The 15,079-nt window shown below is 41.9% G+C and overlaps 1 protein-coding gene across 2 annotated transcripts in view; it reads right to left on the bottom strand.

Moving 5' to 3' along the window:
- Wnt4 (Wnt oncogene analog 4) overlaps positions 1-15,079 on the bottom strand; it is a 29,598-nt gene that overhangs the window by 1,595 nt on the left and 12,924 nt on the right. For both annotated transcript variants that reach the window (XM_064685945.1, XM_064685946.1), the window contains one exon: positions 64-562. In XM_064685945.1, coding sequence (XP_064542015.1) covers positions 64-562 — 499 coding nt within the window. The remainder of the gene's footprint in view (positions 1-63; positions 563-15,079) is intronic.

The raw sequence follows: 15,079 nt of genomic DNA on the forward strand, positions 1-15,079 counted from the left end.
GAGAGTGAGAGAGGCAGGTTAATCCCTAGGCCAACCACTTGGTATATGCTTATCGGCACCCACCTCAGAGTCATGTCGCAATATTTCGGTAACCTCGTCTCCGTCGCTGGTGTGCAGCTCGAGAAAGTTGCGCGTCAGCCGCTTGCCGTGCTTGAGATTGTCGTTGCAACCGCCCCATTGAAAGTCCTGATCCGGACGATTCTGTTTGCGCGGCCCGCAGGTGCACTTGGTCATCTGGCCCTCGGCGCAGGCTCGGGCTATCGAATGGGTCATAGCGGCCGCCGTCAGTGCGTGTACAAATGCCGTCTCCTTGTAGAGCTTCTTGAATATGTTACGCTTGCCGCGCGTCTCGACGGAACAGTTCCAGCGATCGTAACGGAACTGATCCTCACAGTGGGTGGTGGCCAAGCGTCGTGCCTCGCTCAGCGCGCCGGGCAGACCGGTCTCCTTGCGGCACTGATGATTCTGCCGCCGTGTGGCGGGCATATAGCGGCAGGGTCCGCCCACCTGACCTTGTGATGTGAAAACGGCCATGACTGTGTGCTCCGAGATGAAATGTTCGCTGTAAAATGGAAAATCAAAGAAGTCAATTAAATCATTGCCATTTATTTTATAAACATTTAGTTTTAAAGTAGTTAGCATTTAATTATTTTTATCAAAATGTCAATTCGTTCAGTGTTTCGTTAAGCAGTTGCAAGGTTTGCGTCAGCGCTAGAGCACACACCTCTGCTCACACACCAAAGTTTCGTTCAGTTCAATTGATGGTTTCGCTTGCCTGCTCTGTGTCTAGGCTAAGCGTGTACACCAGTTAGCGGCGAATTTGTCATGTGCCCGCGCAGCGAGCTTTTTGTCGCGCTACCAAAGTAAACGTTTGTATTTGAAATTTGTAGCTGCAAGTGGAAATTCAGCAATAAAGTTGTGTAAATAGCTACAAAACTTTCGATTTCAACAGAAATCAATAAAAAACAACCAATTAAATATTTAATGGAATTATTTAGTGCAGAGAATTCTCACAGCTGATAAGCCAAAACACACCCATTCTTGTAATTGTCGTTGGTTTTGGTGTAACAGAAACTTTTGCTTATCAGCAATTTCGAAGAATTGCCCAAAAGAGTTTCTTCAGAGCTTATAAAAACTTTTATTTATTCCGCTATTTATTTGGGTCTGCTTTTATATGCGTGTAATATACGCGGCAGTTTCTATAAAGCCGCCGCACTTCCTGTCCAGCTTTGGGCTCTCTCTCACTTTTTGTCTGTCTCCCTCTCTCTCTCTCTTTCGCTCGCTCTCCGATTTTGTGATTTGCAGGAAATCTTAAATTCTCATAAAACTTAAGTGCACCGTAAATTGGCGTATGAGTAACGATCTCAGCATTTCTTGCCTATTTCCGTCTGCGCCGCCGCCTCGGGCACACACACACACGCATACTCACACACACTTACCTCTAGCCTCGACCCATAACCATTTGTATGCCGCATGCCCCATTTCCCCCTTCCCCTCTTTCAACCCTCCAGGCAACAGTTCCGTCCGCCCGCACCGCTCTGGTGTTCATTTTGATTTAAACTTTTGCCTGTTCATAATTTTGTTGTTGCGTGTGGGAAAAATCGCGCGCGTTTCTAATGTGAAATTAATTTGGCCAGATTTTTCGCAATTAATTAATTAATCAAGTGCTTCCAATTGTTTACAACTTGTTCGACTTCGCTCCACGCGGCATTCCGTTTGTTAGCAACTTGTGCCTCAGCGAATTTTTATCTATTTATCTCCCGCTGTTTTATTTCGATATTTGACGTAGTTTTCGATTTGATTAAATTATTATTCCCGCCGGCCAATTAACCCAAGAGATACCTGGGCTCGTTCTGTCTAGCTAGGATCCAATCAAAGATTTCGGTCTGGCAGAGATTTTCAAACTACTTGGCTTAAAATTCAATTACGGGCTAACTTTTAATATGAACCTGCATAAATGCTTAATAAAGGATTTGATTATTGTATAAATAAATAAAAAAATTAAGGTATTATTATGTATTGAGACTGTATTTCATACAAGGCGTAAAAATTGCCAGGAATTTTCGAACTTTTGCTCAGCCACAATTGTTCAATGAAAACTATATTTATTAAGGTACTATATATAACTAGAGTACTTATTTTGGAGCACTTGGAAACATACGTATATCAAATTCAAATGCGATTTTCATTGTGTTCTTATTCATGTATTTACCAAATAGCTGTTCGAGCTACTGAAACGTTGATCATAAAATATTTGATGTACGATCTAGGAGCAATGATCTTTATAGGTAGCTCATAAATTAGTTCGTTGGATTGCCAAAAACATTAAGACATATAATATAGTTGAAAATATGCAGAGATGAATGTGATCATGAAACACAGATGTGACGTCGAATATAGCGCTAAATTCCCGCTGGGCGGTTTGGTATATAATATGATAATATGCTAATATGGCATGTTGGGGAAGACATTAACAGCCTACAAATAATCGGATAATGCTCATTAAGTAAATAGGAATGGAAAATTCGAAATAAAGGAGGCATATGTCTACTTCCGATTCCATTTGAAGCTATATGTTCCACACTCGGTAATTTGGCAGAAAATCTTAATTTAATAACAATTATTAAGCGAAGCTAAAGTAATTTTAATAAACATAATAAAATAATATACATAGTTAAGCCACAGTACGCACTTGAATTGAACAGACTTTTTCTTAAACTCGATGGGCAATAGGATTTCGTATACATAATACAATTTCGGATTATTTCGGAATATAAATATAGTTAGAGAATTTTTAACATTAAAGTTTGCTTTACTGATATTCGGAATATATTTATTCTTCGGCTTGGTAGCTAAAAGTTTCATTACGTCCCTGTTTGACGCCTAGAAGGTTCGGACTACTATATTATATATCTAATAAGGGAACGATCAGTCGAAAATTTAGTTCTTTTATATCTTGACTAGACGCGGCATTTGTTATTTAAGCTGTGCTGTTTATGTATTTTACAGGTCTTCTCAAGATTGCACTACTTTTTATTGATCGGTCAACAAATTATTTTTGTAATATTATATTATTATATTATTCTGTTTTTTTAAAATCTTTTCAAGATTCACCGTTCACGCAAATGTCCACAAGGGTATTAAATACTCGGCGTGCCGAAGATATCCTTACTTTCTTACTTTTTATTTTATTTGACGATATTTATTTTAAATAATATATTGTGCCTATAATAACCTACTGGTTGAAGGGCGCCAAGGGTTACTAAGCTAAGGGAAGGCAAATTAGAAAAGTAATGAAAATTCAAATATATTAAATATATATTTACTCCTTAACTCGATGAGTATAATCTATAAATATATTTAAGCTTCTAACCATTTTTATCAATTGCAGCAACAACAATTGCTGCAGCAACAACAACAAAGGACAGTCTTCAATTACAGCTTAAAGCTCATGTAAGTCGTTGTGTAAGCTTACCCATTGTTGTTCTTGTTGTTGTTCTTGTTGTTGTTATTGTTGTTGTTATTGTTGTTGTTGTTGTTGTTGTTGTTGTGTGGTGCAAGTGCAATGCAAAGCGCATTAGTCAAAGCCCACACATGAGAAGCAACCCGCACGACCCACTCCACAGCCCACATCCCTCCCCCCCAGCCGGTTGCCCCTGCCCCTGCTCGTGTTACCCACTTCAAGCTGGTTAATGTGTGTCGCCTTATGGAACATGGAACATGTGGAATTACCAGCTCAGCTTCACTGTATGTGTGTGTGTGTGTGTGTGTGTGGGTGGGGGCGTGTCATTTAATCCTTTTGACAAAACGTTTACATGCGAAATGAAATACAATTAGCTATGCAGGTGGGCGTGGCAGAGTGTGACAGAGACAGAGCTGGAGCCGAGTCTCTGCGACTTGGTGTGCACTTTAATTTCACAAATTTAGCTGCCAGCAATTTGTATCTTTGAGATACAAAGTAGTTGAAAGCTATTAAAACGGCCACAGAGCAAAACAAACTGTAAAGAGTTGTTGTTGTCTTTGTTGTTGTTGTTGTTGTTGTTGTTGTTGCTAGGCAGGCCAAACAACAACAAATTGATAGGCAGACAGACGTACGGATGTGTGCCAGCAAACATGGCAAGGGCGAGACTGAGAGAGAGAGAGAGAGAGAGAGAGAGAGAGAGAGAGAGAGAGATGCAGGGAGAAAGAGTGGGAGAAAGAGGGAGAAAGGGGCGAGCGGCTATAAAACAAAAGTGTTGATGGATATTTTCCTCGTGCGCTGACTGACTGACGACAACGGCATTGAAGTTGTGCCTAGTTGTTGTTGATGATATACCCTGTAATCGACAAATAACTGCAAGGGGTGTAGTTAGAGTTTAAAAGATTGGGTATATAGAAAAACCTACTGGAAAATGGCAAGCAATAGACGATTTGGAATATATGAACTTCTTTATTGTTAACATATTTCCATTTTGCATTTATCATCCCAAACTCTTGTTTTTTGATTATATATTTATTTTTAATTGATTTCAAAAGGGATATCCAATTGTGTGTCGATAGCAGCTAGCATATCGAACTTATTATAATACACCCATTTTTATATATACGTATATAAAGTTCGTATATATATATTACAAGAATAATGTTGCCAGCTTTAGATGCCAAATTGATTTTGTATATATGTATGCATGAATGTATGCATGTGTATATACGCATGCATGTATGTATGTATATATGTATGTGCGTGTATATGCATGTATGTATGCATATATGTAAATTGTCTTATGAAATACCAATAGGAGAGCAATTTGTCTTGTTGCGCGGCAAATTTAAGTAAGAGAACGTTATTATTAAGGCTGCCCTTCTCCTCGATTCTCAAAAATGTAAGTAAGGCTTGTAGGCTTCACCATGAATTAGGCGCAGGCGGAAGCTGAGGAGCCAGAGGAGCATGGCGGAGGAGCACCAAGGGGCGGAGCAGGTATGTTTGTATGTAGGTATGTTGGTATGTATGTATGTATATATATGTATGTATGTATGTATGTATATATATGTATGTATGTATGTATGTATATATATGTATGTATGTATGTATGTATGTATGTATGTATGTATGTATGTATGTATGTATGTATGTATGTATTAAACAAAGGGTATAATAAGGTCGGTCCCTTGAACTTTAATTTACTTCTTTTAGTCGCAGTTGCTGTGGCTGCTGCTGCTGCTTTGAGTGCTTCGCATTTGTACAGATTCATCAAATTTTCAGAAACGTAAAATATTTAACACACACATGCACAAATACACACACACTCACACACAAAAATCCCTTTGTGCTGTGGCAAAAGCATTTTATGGACTTACAGTTTAAGTCGCCGCAGCAGCAGCCAAAGAGCATAGCAAATGTGCAGCAGCAACAGTAGCAGCAACAGCAGCAGCAACGGCAGCAGCATTTGCTGCTGCAACATCAGAAAGCGATTTGAAAGTAGTTCGAAATTGAAATCGAGGCAGGCACATAAAATCTTTTTTAAAGTAGCATAAGCATATGAACTGGCTGTGAACCGAGATGTGCTGCTTCTCTCTTTCTCTGTCCATCGCTCTTTCTTTTTTTAATGGACTTTTTACCATATGCATTTTATTGCCAAAACATAAATGCAGCTGATAGCCTCTAAGTCGATGCCGCCGACTGCAGCGCCGCGCTGCACTTTATTTATAAAACGTTGCACGAGCTGCCGATCTGTGCGGCGGGATGTGGTTCGGCTTGGGCAACGACTCCGGCGTGGCGATTGTTTGTTTTCTTTGGCCATTGCCTGTCACATAATTTGAACGCAAAATTTCAATTAAAATGCATTTGCAGCCAATTGGCAAGTGCAATCAACGCACTGGCCATATATTGAGAATTGCAAATTGCAAATGCGAAAATTGAAAATTGAAACTTAATCGCATTGTTTTGTAAATGGGCAAACGGCAAATGAGGCAACTGCGGCAAATGCCTCCAAGGCGCATCCACTTTGACTTGGGCAGACAGACAGCGACAGACACCAAGACATATACAACATATACAACATATACAAAGTCGGGTCGGGTTGACAGAGTCTGAATGGACAGAGTTCCATGCGACATATGCCCCACAGTTATGCTTGGCTTGCTTTAATTGATGCCAGTCTATTGGCAATGCAGAAGCCATTAATTGGAATGGAGGCTAATGAGCCAGCAAACTTCTGTCATGGCTTTTCCAATTCAAAGTTTTGATAGCCAATAATGCGTAAGGACAGCCGATTGTGGTTTTATAGAGTGGAAATAATCGTACAATAAAATGTTCTCAATAGACTATAACATTCTTAATTGTTAATGAATACGCAGCGGGCACCACACATTTCTTCGAATATTATTTTTTAATTTTAATGCGATTCTTTTATTTTCTCCAATATTTTATGTATGTTAAGAAACTATAAATTGTATCCCCTCTAAATTGAAATTAATTTATTTTTATCATCATTCAGTTTTGAGATATTTGAGATATAAAATAATTTATTCTATGAAAAATCGCGTCCATATATCTACATAAAGATTTAATAATACCATTTAGGCTAGACCAATTTGGCTTTATATTTATTGTGTTAAAAAAGGCTAAATAAATAATTAAAGCTATCAAATTTGTCATCGAACATTGTAGCTAATAATTCCCAACTGAAATTCAGTTTTCTCTGTTTTATCTTTTTGTAATACAACTTTTGTATCTTGCCAAGGCTTAAGTGTAATTTTAAAACCTGTCGGATAAGCATAAATATATATTCTTCCGGAATTGTGATTCAATGTACTTAAGTATATTTTTAATTTGAGTCATTTGGTGCCCCCGTTACGCTAATTGCCAGCTCGAATCTGCTGTGGCTCATTGTGAAAGCATTTGCCAATATATCAACGGCTTGGCCATCTGTTTTGCCAATCCCCCAAGCAGCTTAAGAGCAGCTTTCGGCTTTCAGCGTCCCCACAACTGATGGGCTCTCCCTTGGCTACCTTTTGTCTGAGCACAGTCTCAGGGTGCTGCTGTTCCTGTGCCCCCCTTTTGAGTGTACAGTTTTCCGTATTTTATGGGCCAGTTTTGCGACACAGCAAAACACTTCAAAATGCGCTGTAAATATGCGCTTAAGCTGTTAAATTGCAAGCCGCCAGCAGCAGCAGCAGCAGCAACAACAGCAGCAATGGCAACAATAACAGCAACAGTCGCTGACAGGCCAAAAATTGCAAGCGCGAAACCGCAAGACAAACGTCCGCCTTTGTTACGCTCCCCGGCCCCTTCGCCCCAGCCCCGCCAAGACCCACCTCCCGCTGGCAGCAACAACCCCACGTTTATGAGGGCGGTTGTTGCTGCTAAATGCTGATGTATGAGCTGATGCTGCTGTTGTTGTTTGTTGTTGTTGCTGTTGTTGCTGTTGTTGCTGTTGTTGTCGTTGCCCGATTTCGACAGCGTTAAAACATAAAATATGCTGCCGCTCATAGTCGTTTCACCCCCCGCAACCCCAACAAGCCGCAGCCCATGAATAATGTTGCAGCGGTTGGGGGCAGCAACAGCAGCGGCAGCCGGTGGTTGTTTGCCTCCTCTGCTGCTGTTGCTGCTGCTGCTGCAGCGGCGCTTCATCATAAAAAGCGCATCCTTGCCAGCGTCCAGAGTAGCTGCGCTCAAGATTATGGTCATCAATTTTGGCATCAAGCAACGACGACAAACAGTTGTAACCGTAAACATTGTCAGCTGCTGCTCGCGCAACTCTCCTTCCCCAACAGCAGCAACAGCAGCAACAAATGTGCCCCTCGAGAGTTGGCAAAAGCACGCGCGGCGGCGGGTGGAGGCGGCTGCGTTAAGGCATTTTTATGGGCTGGCTCATAAAATTTGTGCATGGGATTTGGTTGAACAGTAAGTAGACAATAAAATGACGTCGCTGCTTATGCCAAAATTTTTAATAAAAGCTCCGGCAAATGATTAAAACCCGGCAACGGCAGCAACATCGACTGCGCAGCAGCAACAACAACAGCAACGGCAGCGACAGTAGCAACAGTAGCAACATCGGCAACGGCAATCAATTTATGCCCACCCAGGCAGACGGGCAGGCAGTTGGCCAGGCAGTTGAGGCTGGGGAAACGAGGGTCGCTTCAGTACTTGCACACTTTTCTAATGCTCGATACTTTGTTTTTGTTTTTGTTCTTGTGTGGATATATTTTGATTTTTAAGCATTTTTACGGCTGTTGTTGTTGTTGTTGCTGCTGCTGTGGTTGCAACCTCGTCGTTTATTTACTCGAAACGCTTCTTGCGGCAAACAAATCCAAAATGCAAGCAACGTTAAAGTTTATCATTAAGCTGGCACAGCCAAAAATGCCATGTTGCTGTTGTTGCCGCTGCCGCTGCTGCTGCTGCTGCTGTTGTTGCTCATGTTGCTGCTGCGTGTGCGCCATAAAAATGCAATAAAAATCTTTACGACATATTTCGCCCTGCAACCCTCACACGGTATTTGTACACTTCACACCTTGCCAACGCATCTTGGGCGCTTCCTTCCTGCCCCCAACTTGCTGATGATGTTGCTGCTGCTACCGCTTCTGTTGCTGCTGTGCTGCAATTGCTGCTAACAGCGGCGCATCTGGCGAGTAAATTTAATGCGACCACTGCTGCCTGGCAGGCAGGCAGCCTGCCTGCCTGCGTGTGCATTTAACGCCATTACCGTAGCTCATTTGCCACGCCTCCGCGTTGAACATGCAGCTGCTGCTGTAGTTACTGTTGCTGCTGCTTTTGCTGTTGCTGCTGTTGCTGGTCACCCGCTGCTTGTGTCATCAGCAACGTTTTGTTTGTGCTGCATAAATTCGCTTGGTTGTTATGCTTTTTATTGGATTTTCATGCATTTGACAGCTTCATTTTCATTGTGCGCTGCCCGTGAGATGCATAAAAATTGAATTGTAATTGCCAGCAGCAGCAGCATCAGCAGCAACTGCTGCCAACAGCAGCAACTATTGTGCGCTGTCATTGACACTCGGCTACTTGTTCACATTTCTTGTTTTGTTTAGAGCTTTTTTGTGTATCAAGTTACAATTTTTCTGATTAGTTTTCAATTAATTTATAGGCATATTGCTGGCGTGCAACAGCAACATGAGGTCTAGATGTCATGTCATTAAGCTTGCAACTTTGTTTTTCATATGACGCTTAAATATTGGAAGATATTTAAAATGTTGTCGTTGTTCGACCTCTCATTACCCAGCAGCAACATTGCTCTTAACGGCAGCAACATTGCTCCTAACAGCAGCAACATTGACTTTAATTTACCTACTGTTACAGTTACTTTGATTGCACTTTTAGAGGCTCATAGTTTTGGCTAAAAGCCAACATTTAACTTTATCTAATCCGCCCATTCTGTCAGCTAACGCTTCTGGGCAACAGCAACATCATTTGCATACAACAGCAACTGCTTGATTGCCGCTGCTTTCAGCAACAATTTCGCTTGATTTGGCACTCAAGATATCATAGCGGGCTTTTCTTTATGCCATTGCTACGCCCAGCAATTTAGTTGTTTGCAATTTGACAGCCTCAAAACTTCTTCAAAATTAGTTTCATTATGTATTGCAGCTCACTCTTCACTTGGCAATGGGTTTGCCCTTTGGTTGCAGCAACGTTTCCGCTTTGTTTTGGCTGCCTGCTGCTGCTGTCGGTGTTGCTGTTGCATTGAATACATTGCCAAACTATTTTTCAGCTAATATTAGCCATTGTTGTTGCGCTTGTTGTTGCTGTTGCTGCTGCTTTTGCTGCTGCCTCACTCTCGTATTTGTTTCTGCTTCAGCAGCATTCCGGCAATTTGTCTGCATTTCTTTTCCAGCTACCGCATTTCGTCTGCCATTATATTCTTTCCTATAATTCTGTGGCTCGCCAGTGCATTTTACAACTATTTGTTGCCCTGCCACGCCCCATGCCCGACTGCTAATGTTGCGCGCTGTTGCTGCCGTCGGCAGAGGCAGAGGCAGATGCAGCGGCCTCTTCAACGTAAAATTTATCAGGTAATTTCTGAATGAGGAAGTTTCTTTCAGATCTCTCAATAAGCAGAGGCTGCTGCTGCTGTTGCTACTATTTCTGCTGCTGTTGTTGATACTTCTGCCTTCTAATTTTGTTGTGATTTAATATTGTCGAGGCATTTCAGTTATTTATGAGAGACCTTCTCTGACTGTTTCCACTTGACATTTCTTGCGCATCGCGTTTGCGGCGCATATTTATAGAAATGTCATAACATTTTCTTGGCCCTGCTGTGGCTGCGCTTTTACAAGCATTGGCAATTAAATTTAACTGCTGGAATTTGGAATTTTCTTCGACCCGCCCCCGACAACGCCACCCGCTCTGCCGCTCTGCCACAGAAACTCATCAAAATTGACAGCGCACACATTTAAATTAATTTTCTTGACGCATTTTCTTTTTAACATGAGCCGCGGCAATTAATGATTAATTTTCCCTGGGCTAAGGCTGGTCTTACGGTCACTTGGCTCAGCCCAGAACCTACGCGAGAGGCGCTGAGAGACGCATTAAAATTAAACATCAGCATCAGCAACAGCATCAGCATCAGCATCAGCATTAACGTTAACGCAAAACGCAATCAACATTAAAACTTTTGCTGCTGGGTTTATGTGTGCCCATTGACAGGGCTGGGCGGGGCACGTCTACAGCGGGGGGAGCTGTGCTTGTTTGAGTGTGTGTGTGTGTGTGTGTGTGTGTGTGTGTGGGGGAGGTATGTAAGTATTTTAAGCGCACTTTTATTTGCGTTCATAAAAAGCACGACTACGTTGTATGGGCCAGCGATAAGAAGGCCAAAATGCGTTTCGCATAAAATGCGTTTTTATGACCATGACGAAAATGCGAAACGCACCCAAAAAATAAAGGCGAACCCAAAAGCTAAGCGGCATATCGCACAGTCCAGGCACGCTAGGGCTAAGGGGGGGAGGGGGCAGGGGCAAGGGGAATAGGTAAGCCATAGGCTGGCTGAAAGGGAGTCATCATCACACACTCCATTCCCAATACATCAGCAACCAATTGGGAGCATGGGAAGCGATGATGTATTAATGGACGGTCACGTAGCATGCATAAGATTTCTAAAAGCAACCCTCGCAAATGCTGTGGGCCAGCGAGGGGTCCAGCGGGCGGGTGGCCTTGTGAGCTGGCATCGAGTAGTCGTTGATAGTATGAATACGAGTACGAGTACTCGCGTACGAGTTCGAGTACTTGTGGCTGTAGCTGTTGCAAGTTGAGCGAACGGACGAGCGAAAAAATGCCTCGACAGCTCTTCAGTTGCTCATTGAGTGCTAATTAGGCAAATGCCTGCTGTCCCGCCCCCTACAAATTGGGGCCAACTTGGCGCCACATAGATACACACACACACACACACACACACACACACACACACACACACACACACACGCGCACAACAGCTGATGTGTGAGTGTGTTAGAGAGTTTGAGTGCTTTATTCTCTAAACAAATCAAATGCTGCCAAGCGCACATTCAATCAGACAAGTTGATGTTGCTGCTGTGGCTGCTGCTGCTGCTGCTGAGGAGGTGATAAAACAAGTTCATGTTGCATAGATTGCTGCTGCCACTTACAAACACATACACACAAGTATTTTCACTTGCTGTTTTGTTGGGTTTACAAATCAAATTATTAGCTAATTAGTTAAAGACTCAACTGCAGCTACTCGCAGCATTTCTGATATGAAAATAACCCTATATCATGGCATTAAATTTAAGAGCTTTGTAAACATTGGAAAACTTCAATGCCAGGTGGATAAGCTTTTGTTAACTTCTAGTTAAAATTTAACGCATATTAATTATGGTTTTAGCGCTTCATAAAAACACTCATCGAGGGGCATCAACTGTAGATACTGTAGATACTGTAGATACATGTTGCAAGTATATTTATAAATACTTGTGCAATATTATTTATCAGTGCGTTGTCTGTTTGGATTTACATATACATACATATAAAGCATCTGTGTGTGGGTTGAATTCGGAGTCGGTCGAACGTGAACGTAATTAAAATTCCTCTAAAACATAAAAGTAAATCTATTTATACCAGAGTTCACATTCCCCATTCCGCATTGGAAAAGCGGATTTGAAATTTCATAAAAGCTGGCTTATGATTTCAAGTAAAACGACTTTAAATAAATTATCGAGCGAACGAAGGAAGAAAGCTTTAACAAATGTTTACGATTTCGACATCTAGGCCAGTCTAGAAGAGTCGAAGGCCATTAAATGGAATATATCGTATATTTTAGGTATAGCCAGTACTAGTTAGTAATAAAATAATACTAAGCTCAAATTAGGTATACTCTTTGTTGTTATTTTTTCCAATCTCTCTCCAAGCTATAAATATTGGCCAAATTGGAAATATTTAAGTTTAAGATTTGTAGCTGTTAAACCTTGACTATCGATTTTGATTGTATTTATCGATAGTTTTTATGCATATTTTCTGTTTTATTTTCACACAAACAAAATAATTAATATTTCTGAAAGTGTTTTTCTTTTATACATATTTACTAATTATTTTCATACAAAATCTCTTTCAAACTATGCAAACCACACCTAATTGGCATATAAAATTTCTCTATCGATCATATCAAAATGGCGACTATCGCCTATCGAATCTATCGATCTGGGCTACCAATCGTTCTGTTGGTTAGTTTACCAATACTTGAACGTATATAAGATCGGATTACTGGGCATTTCCAAGTTAAATAATCTTAACATTTTAAATTTATTTTAAAATGTTTATCAAAAACAAATTCAAATGATTTTCTAGCAGGTGTTTCCATAAATTATCGTTTACCATTATTTCATGGCTTTTTAATTAGTTGGATTGATCGGTTACATTTTCGGATAACTTATGAATTTTGATTTCTCTTATTTACAAACTCTGCTAGTTCTCTGTTTAACTAATCTTCACTTGTAGAATGTCACGCCAATTAGCGAGATCTGTCGGATGCTTCCGCAATACGCTTGTCCAAATATCATAAGTTCATAACTCAGCATTGAGTGCTCGACACAGCTGTGAGAATGGGCTGGCATCTAGCAATCCGTTGGCAACTTCCGTTTGTTGTATGCCGCATTTCGACACTCCAACAAATTTAAGCCAAACAAATGGCCAAACAACCGAAAAATGCAATCCAATTTGGCTGTGGCACGCCTAGAGGCAGTCAGATCAGAGAGAGAGAGAGAGAGGGAGAGAGTGAGGAACGGGATGTTGCCGCGGAGTGTGGCCACATAGTTGACTCTGGTAGGTGGCTCGGCATATTTGCTGCGCCTGTCAACGCCAAGATGCGCTTAAGCATTATTAATTGTTTATGAAATGAACTGCGCCGGCCACTAAACAAATGATAATGAGCAGCGAAATATGCAAACGCTGCCTAAGCAAAGTTGCAGCATGACCAAGAGTGGATGCCGCATGTGGCATGCGGCAGCAGTGAAGGGGCCAGCTGAATGCAGGCATGAATTCATGTGCGCATCGACTGGCCAGCCCAGTCGAACAGTCAGTCAGCAGGCAATTTTGCATAATTTCCGAAACACATGTTGCCTTCAATCATGCGCGAAGCAGCAACAGCCACAGCTACAGCCCCAGGCCCAGGTCAGAGATACATATAGGGGGCAGAGACAGAGACGGAGACAGAGAGACAGCGACGGAGGCGGAGCAGAAGCCAGTGCAAACGGGTAGTGAAGCCCTCGGGCCAAATAGACAAATTGACTAACTGACTAACTGACTGAGGCCTCCAACTCGAACCATGTTGGGGCCTGGCACAGGCACAGGGATAGAGACAGGGACAGGGAAAGGGATCGGGACAGGCACAGGGCCCTGTCGACTGGCAGAGCAGAAAATCAAGTGAAAATGTAGCGGAAAACATTTTAATACTAATTACAAAGAATTTGTGCCGCCGACGTTTGGCACTTTTCCTTTTTATTATTTTTCAACTCTCTGCATGGCCATACACTTGCTTTGAGCAACATCAGCTAGTGCAAAGTCTATGACATTATAAATATTTATATGTCAGGAGTTCAAGTTAAAAAAAATTGATGGACCTACTCGCATGCAAGGCAAACCTCTACCGAACAAAAGATCACGAGTTCAAGACCTGCAGCGATCATTATTCATAACGCAATAAATTATTGCTAATGAACTTGTTTTGCAATATTCGACGATTCGCTGTTTATCCTTCAAAATGAGTTGAAATTTATATACCTATATCTATAAATTGTTTAAGACTTGCTTTTGTTTACAGTCAAACTCCTTGCGAAGAATGAAAAATATGCAATTTCTAAAATTCCAAAGACAAATCGACCAAGTTTACCAGAGTTTTTCAAAAGCAATAGAAAGAATCAAAGCTCAGAGAAGGAATTTAGCAAACATTTTAAGGAAAGGGTATTCAAATTCAATGTTTTCTCTTCTCTACTTTGCTCTGATTTACTCTCACTTTCTGGGCACCACGCTGCGGCTCTCTTGTGGACTCCCCTCGATTTTTTTCGATTTCCGAAAATAAATGTTTTGGCAGAGAGCTGGCGGAGCAGGACGAGGAAAACAGCGATTGCGACTCCCCGACTGCATTTTAATTGGAAAAGAGGTCTCGTCCAGGCCGCAGAGTCAGCTGCTTGGCTTTGGGAGTCGCACGGCGGCGTTTTCGCTTTAATCAAATCGCTTTATGACAGCTCAGATATGCCGACAAATGACACACAAGACACATAAACGTCATTAAGTAAACACAAGACCCGGCACGATCCCCCAGTTCCCCATTAGGCAATGGGAATGTGAATGGAAATGGGAACGGGTAGCCACAGCAATGGGAATCGGAGAATTGGAGTCGGAGACGTGGTCGAAGCGATGCGGGTGGCAGGTGAGCTGCTTGCCTGACATTAAACGCGTGTTAATTTCAGTTAATTTGGGGCGTGATTCGCTTTGAGTCGGGAAAACAGCCAGCACGGCAAAGGCAAAGGCAACGCCAACTCGTCCATGCTCGTGTCCATCCATCAACACGCGCGCGCGTTCCGACAGCGGACGCTTCACTGCATTTGTCAATCAGCGTCTGCGGGACAGAGAGTAAAAGAG

Source organism: Drosophila montana, unplaced genomic scaffold (assembly GCF_035044405.1).
Source record: "Drosophila montana isolate Dmon_TW-CO22-7 unplaced genomic scaffold, ASM3504440v1 contig_3123_1, whole genome shotgun sequence".
Taxonomy (NCBI): domain Eukaryota; kingdom Metazoa; phylum Arthropoda; class Insecta; order Diptera; family Drosophilidae; genus Drosophila; species Drosophila montana.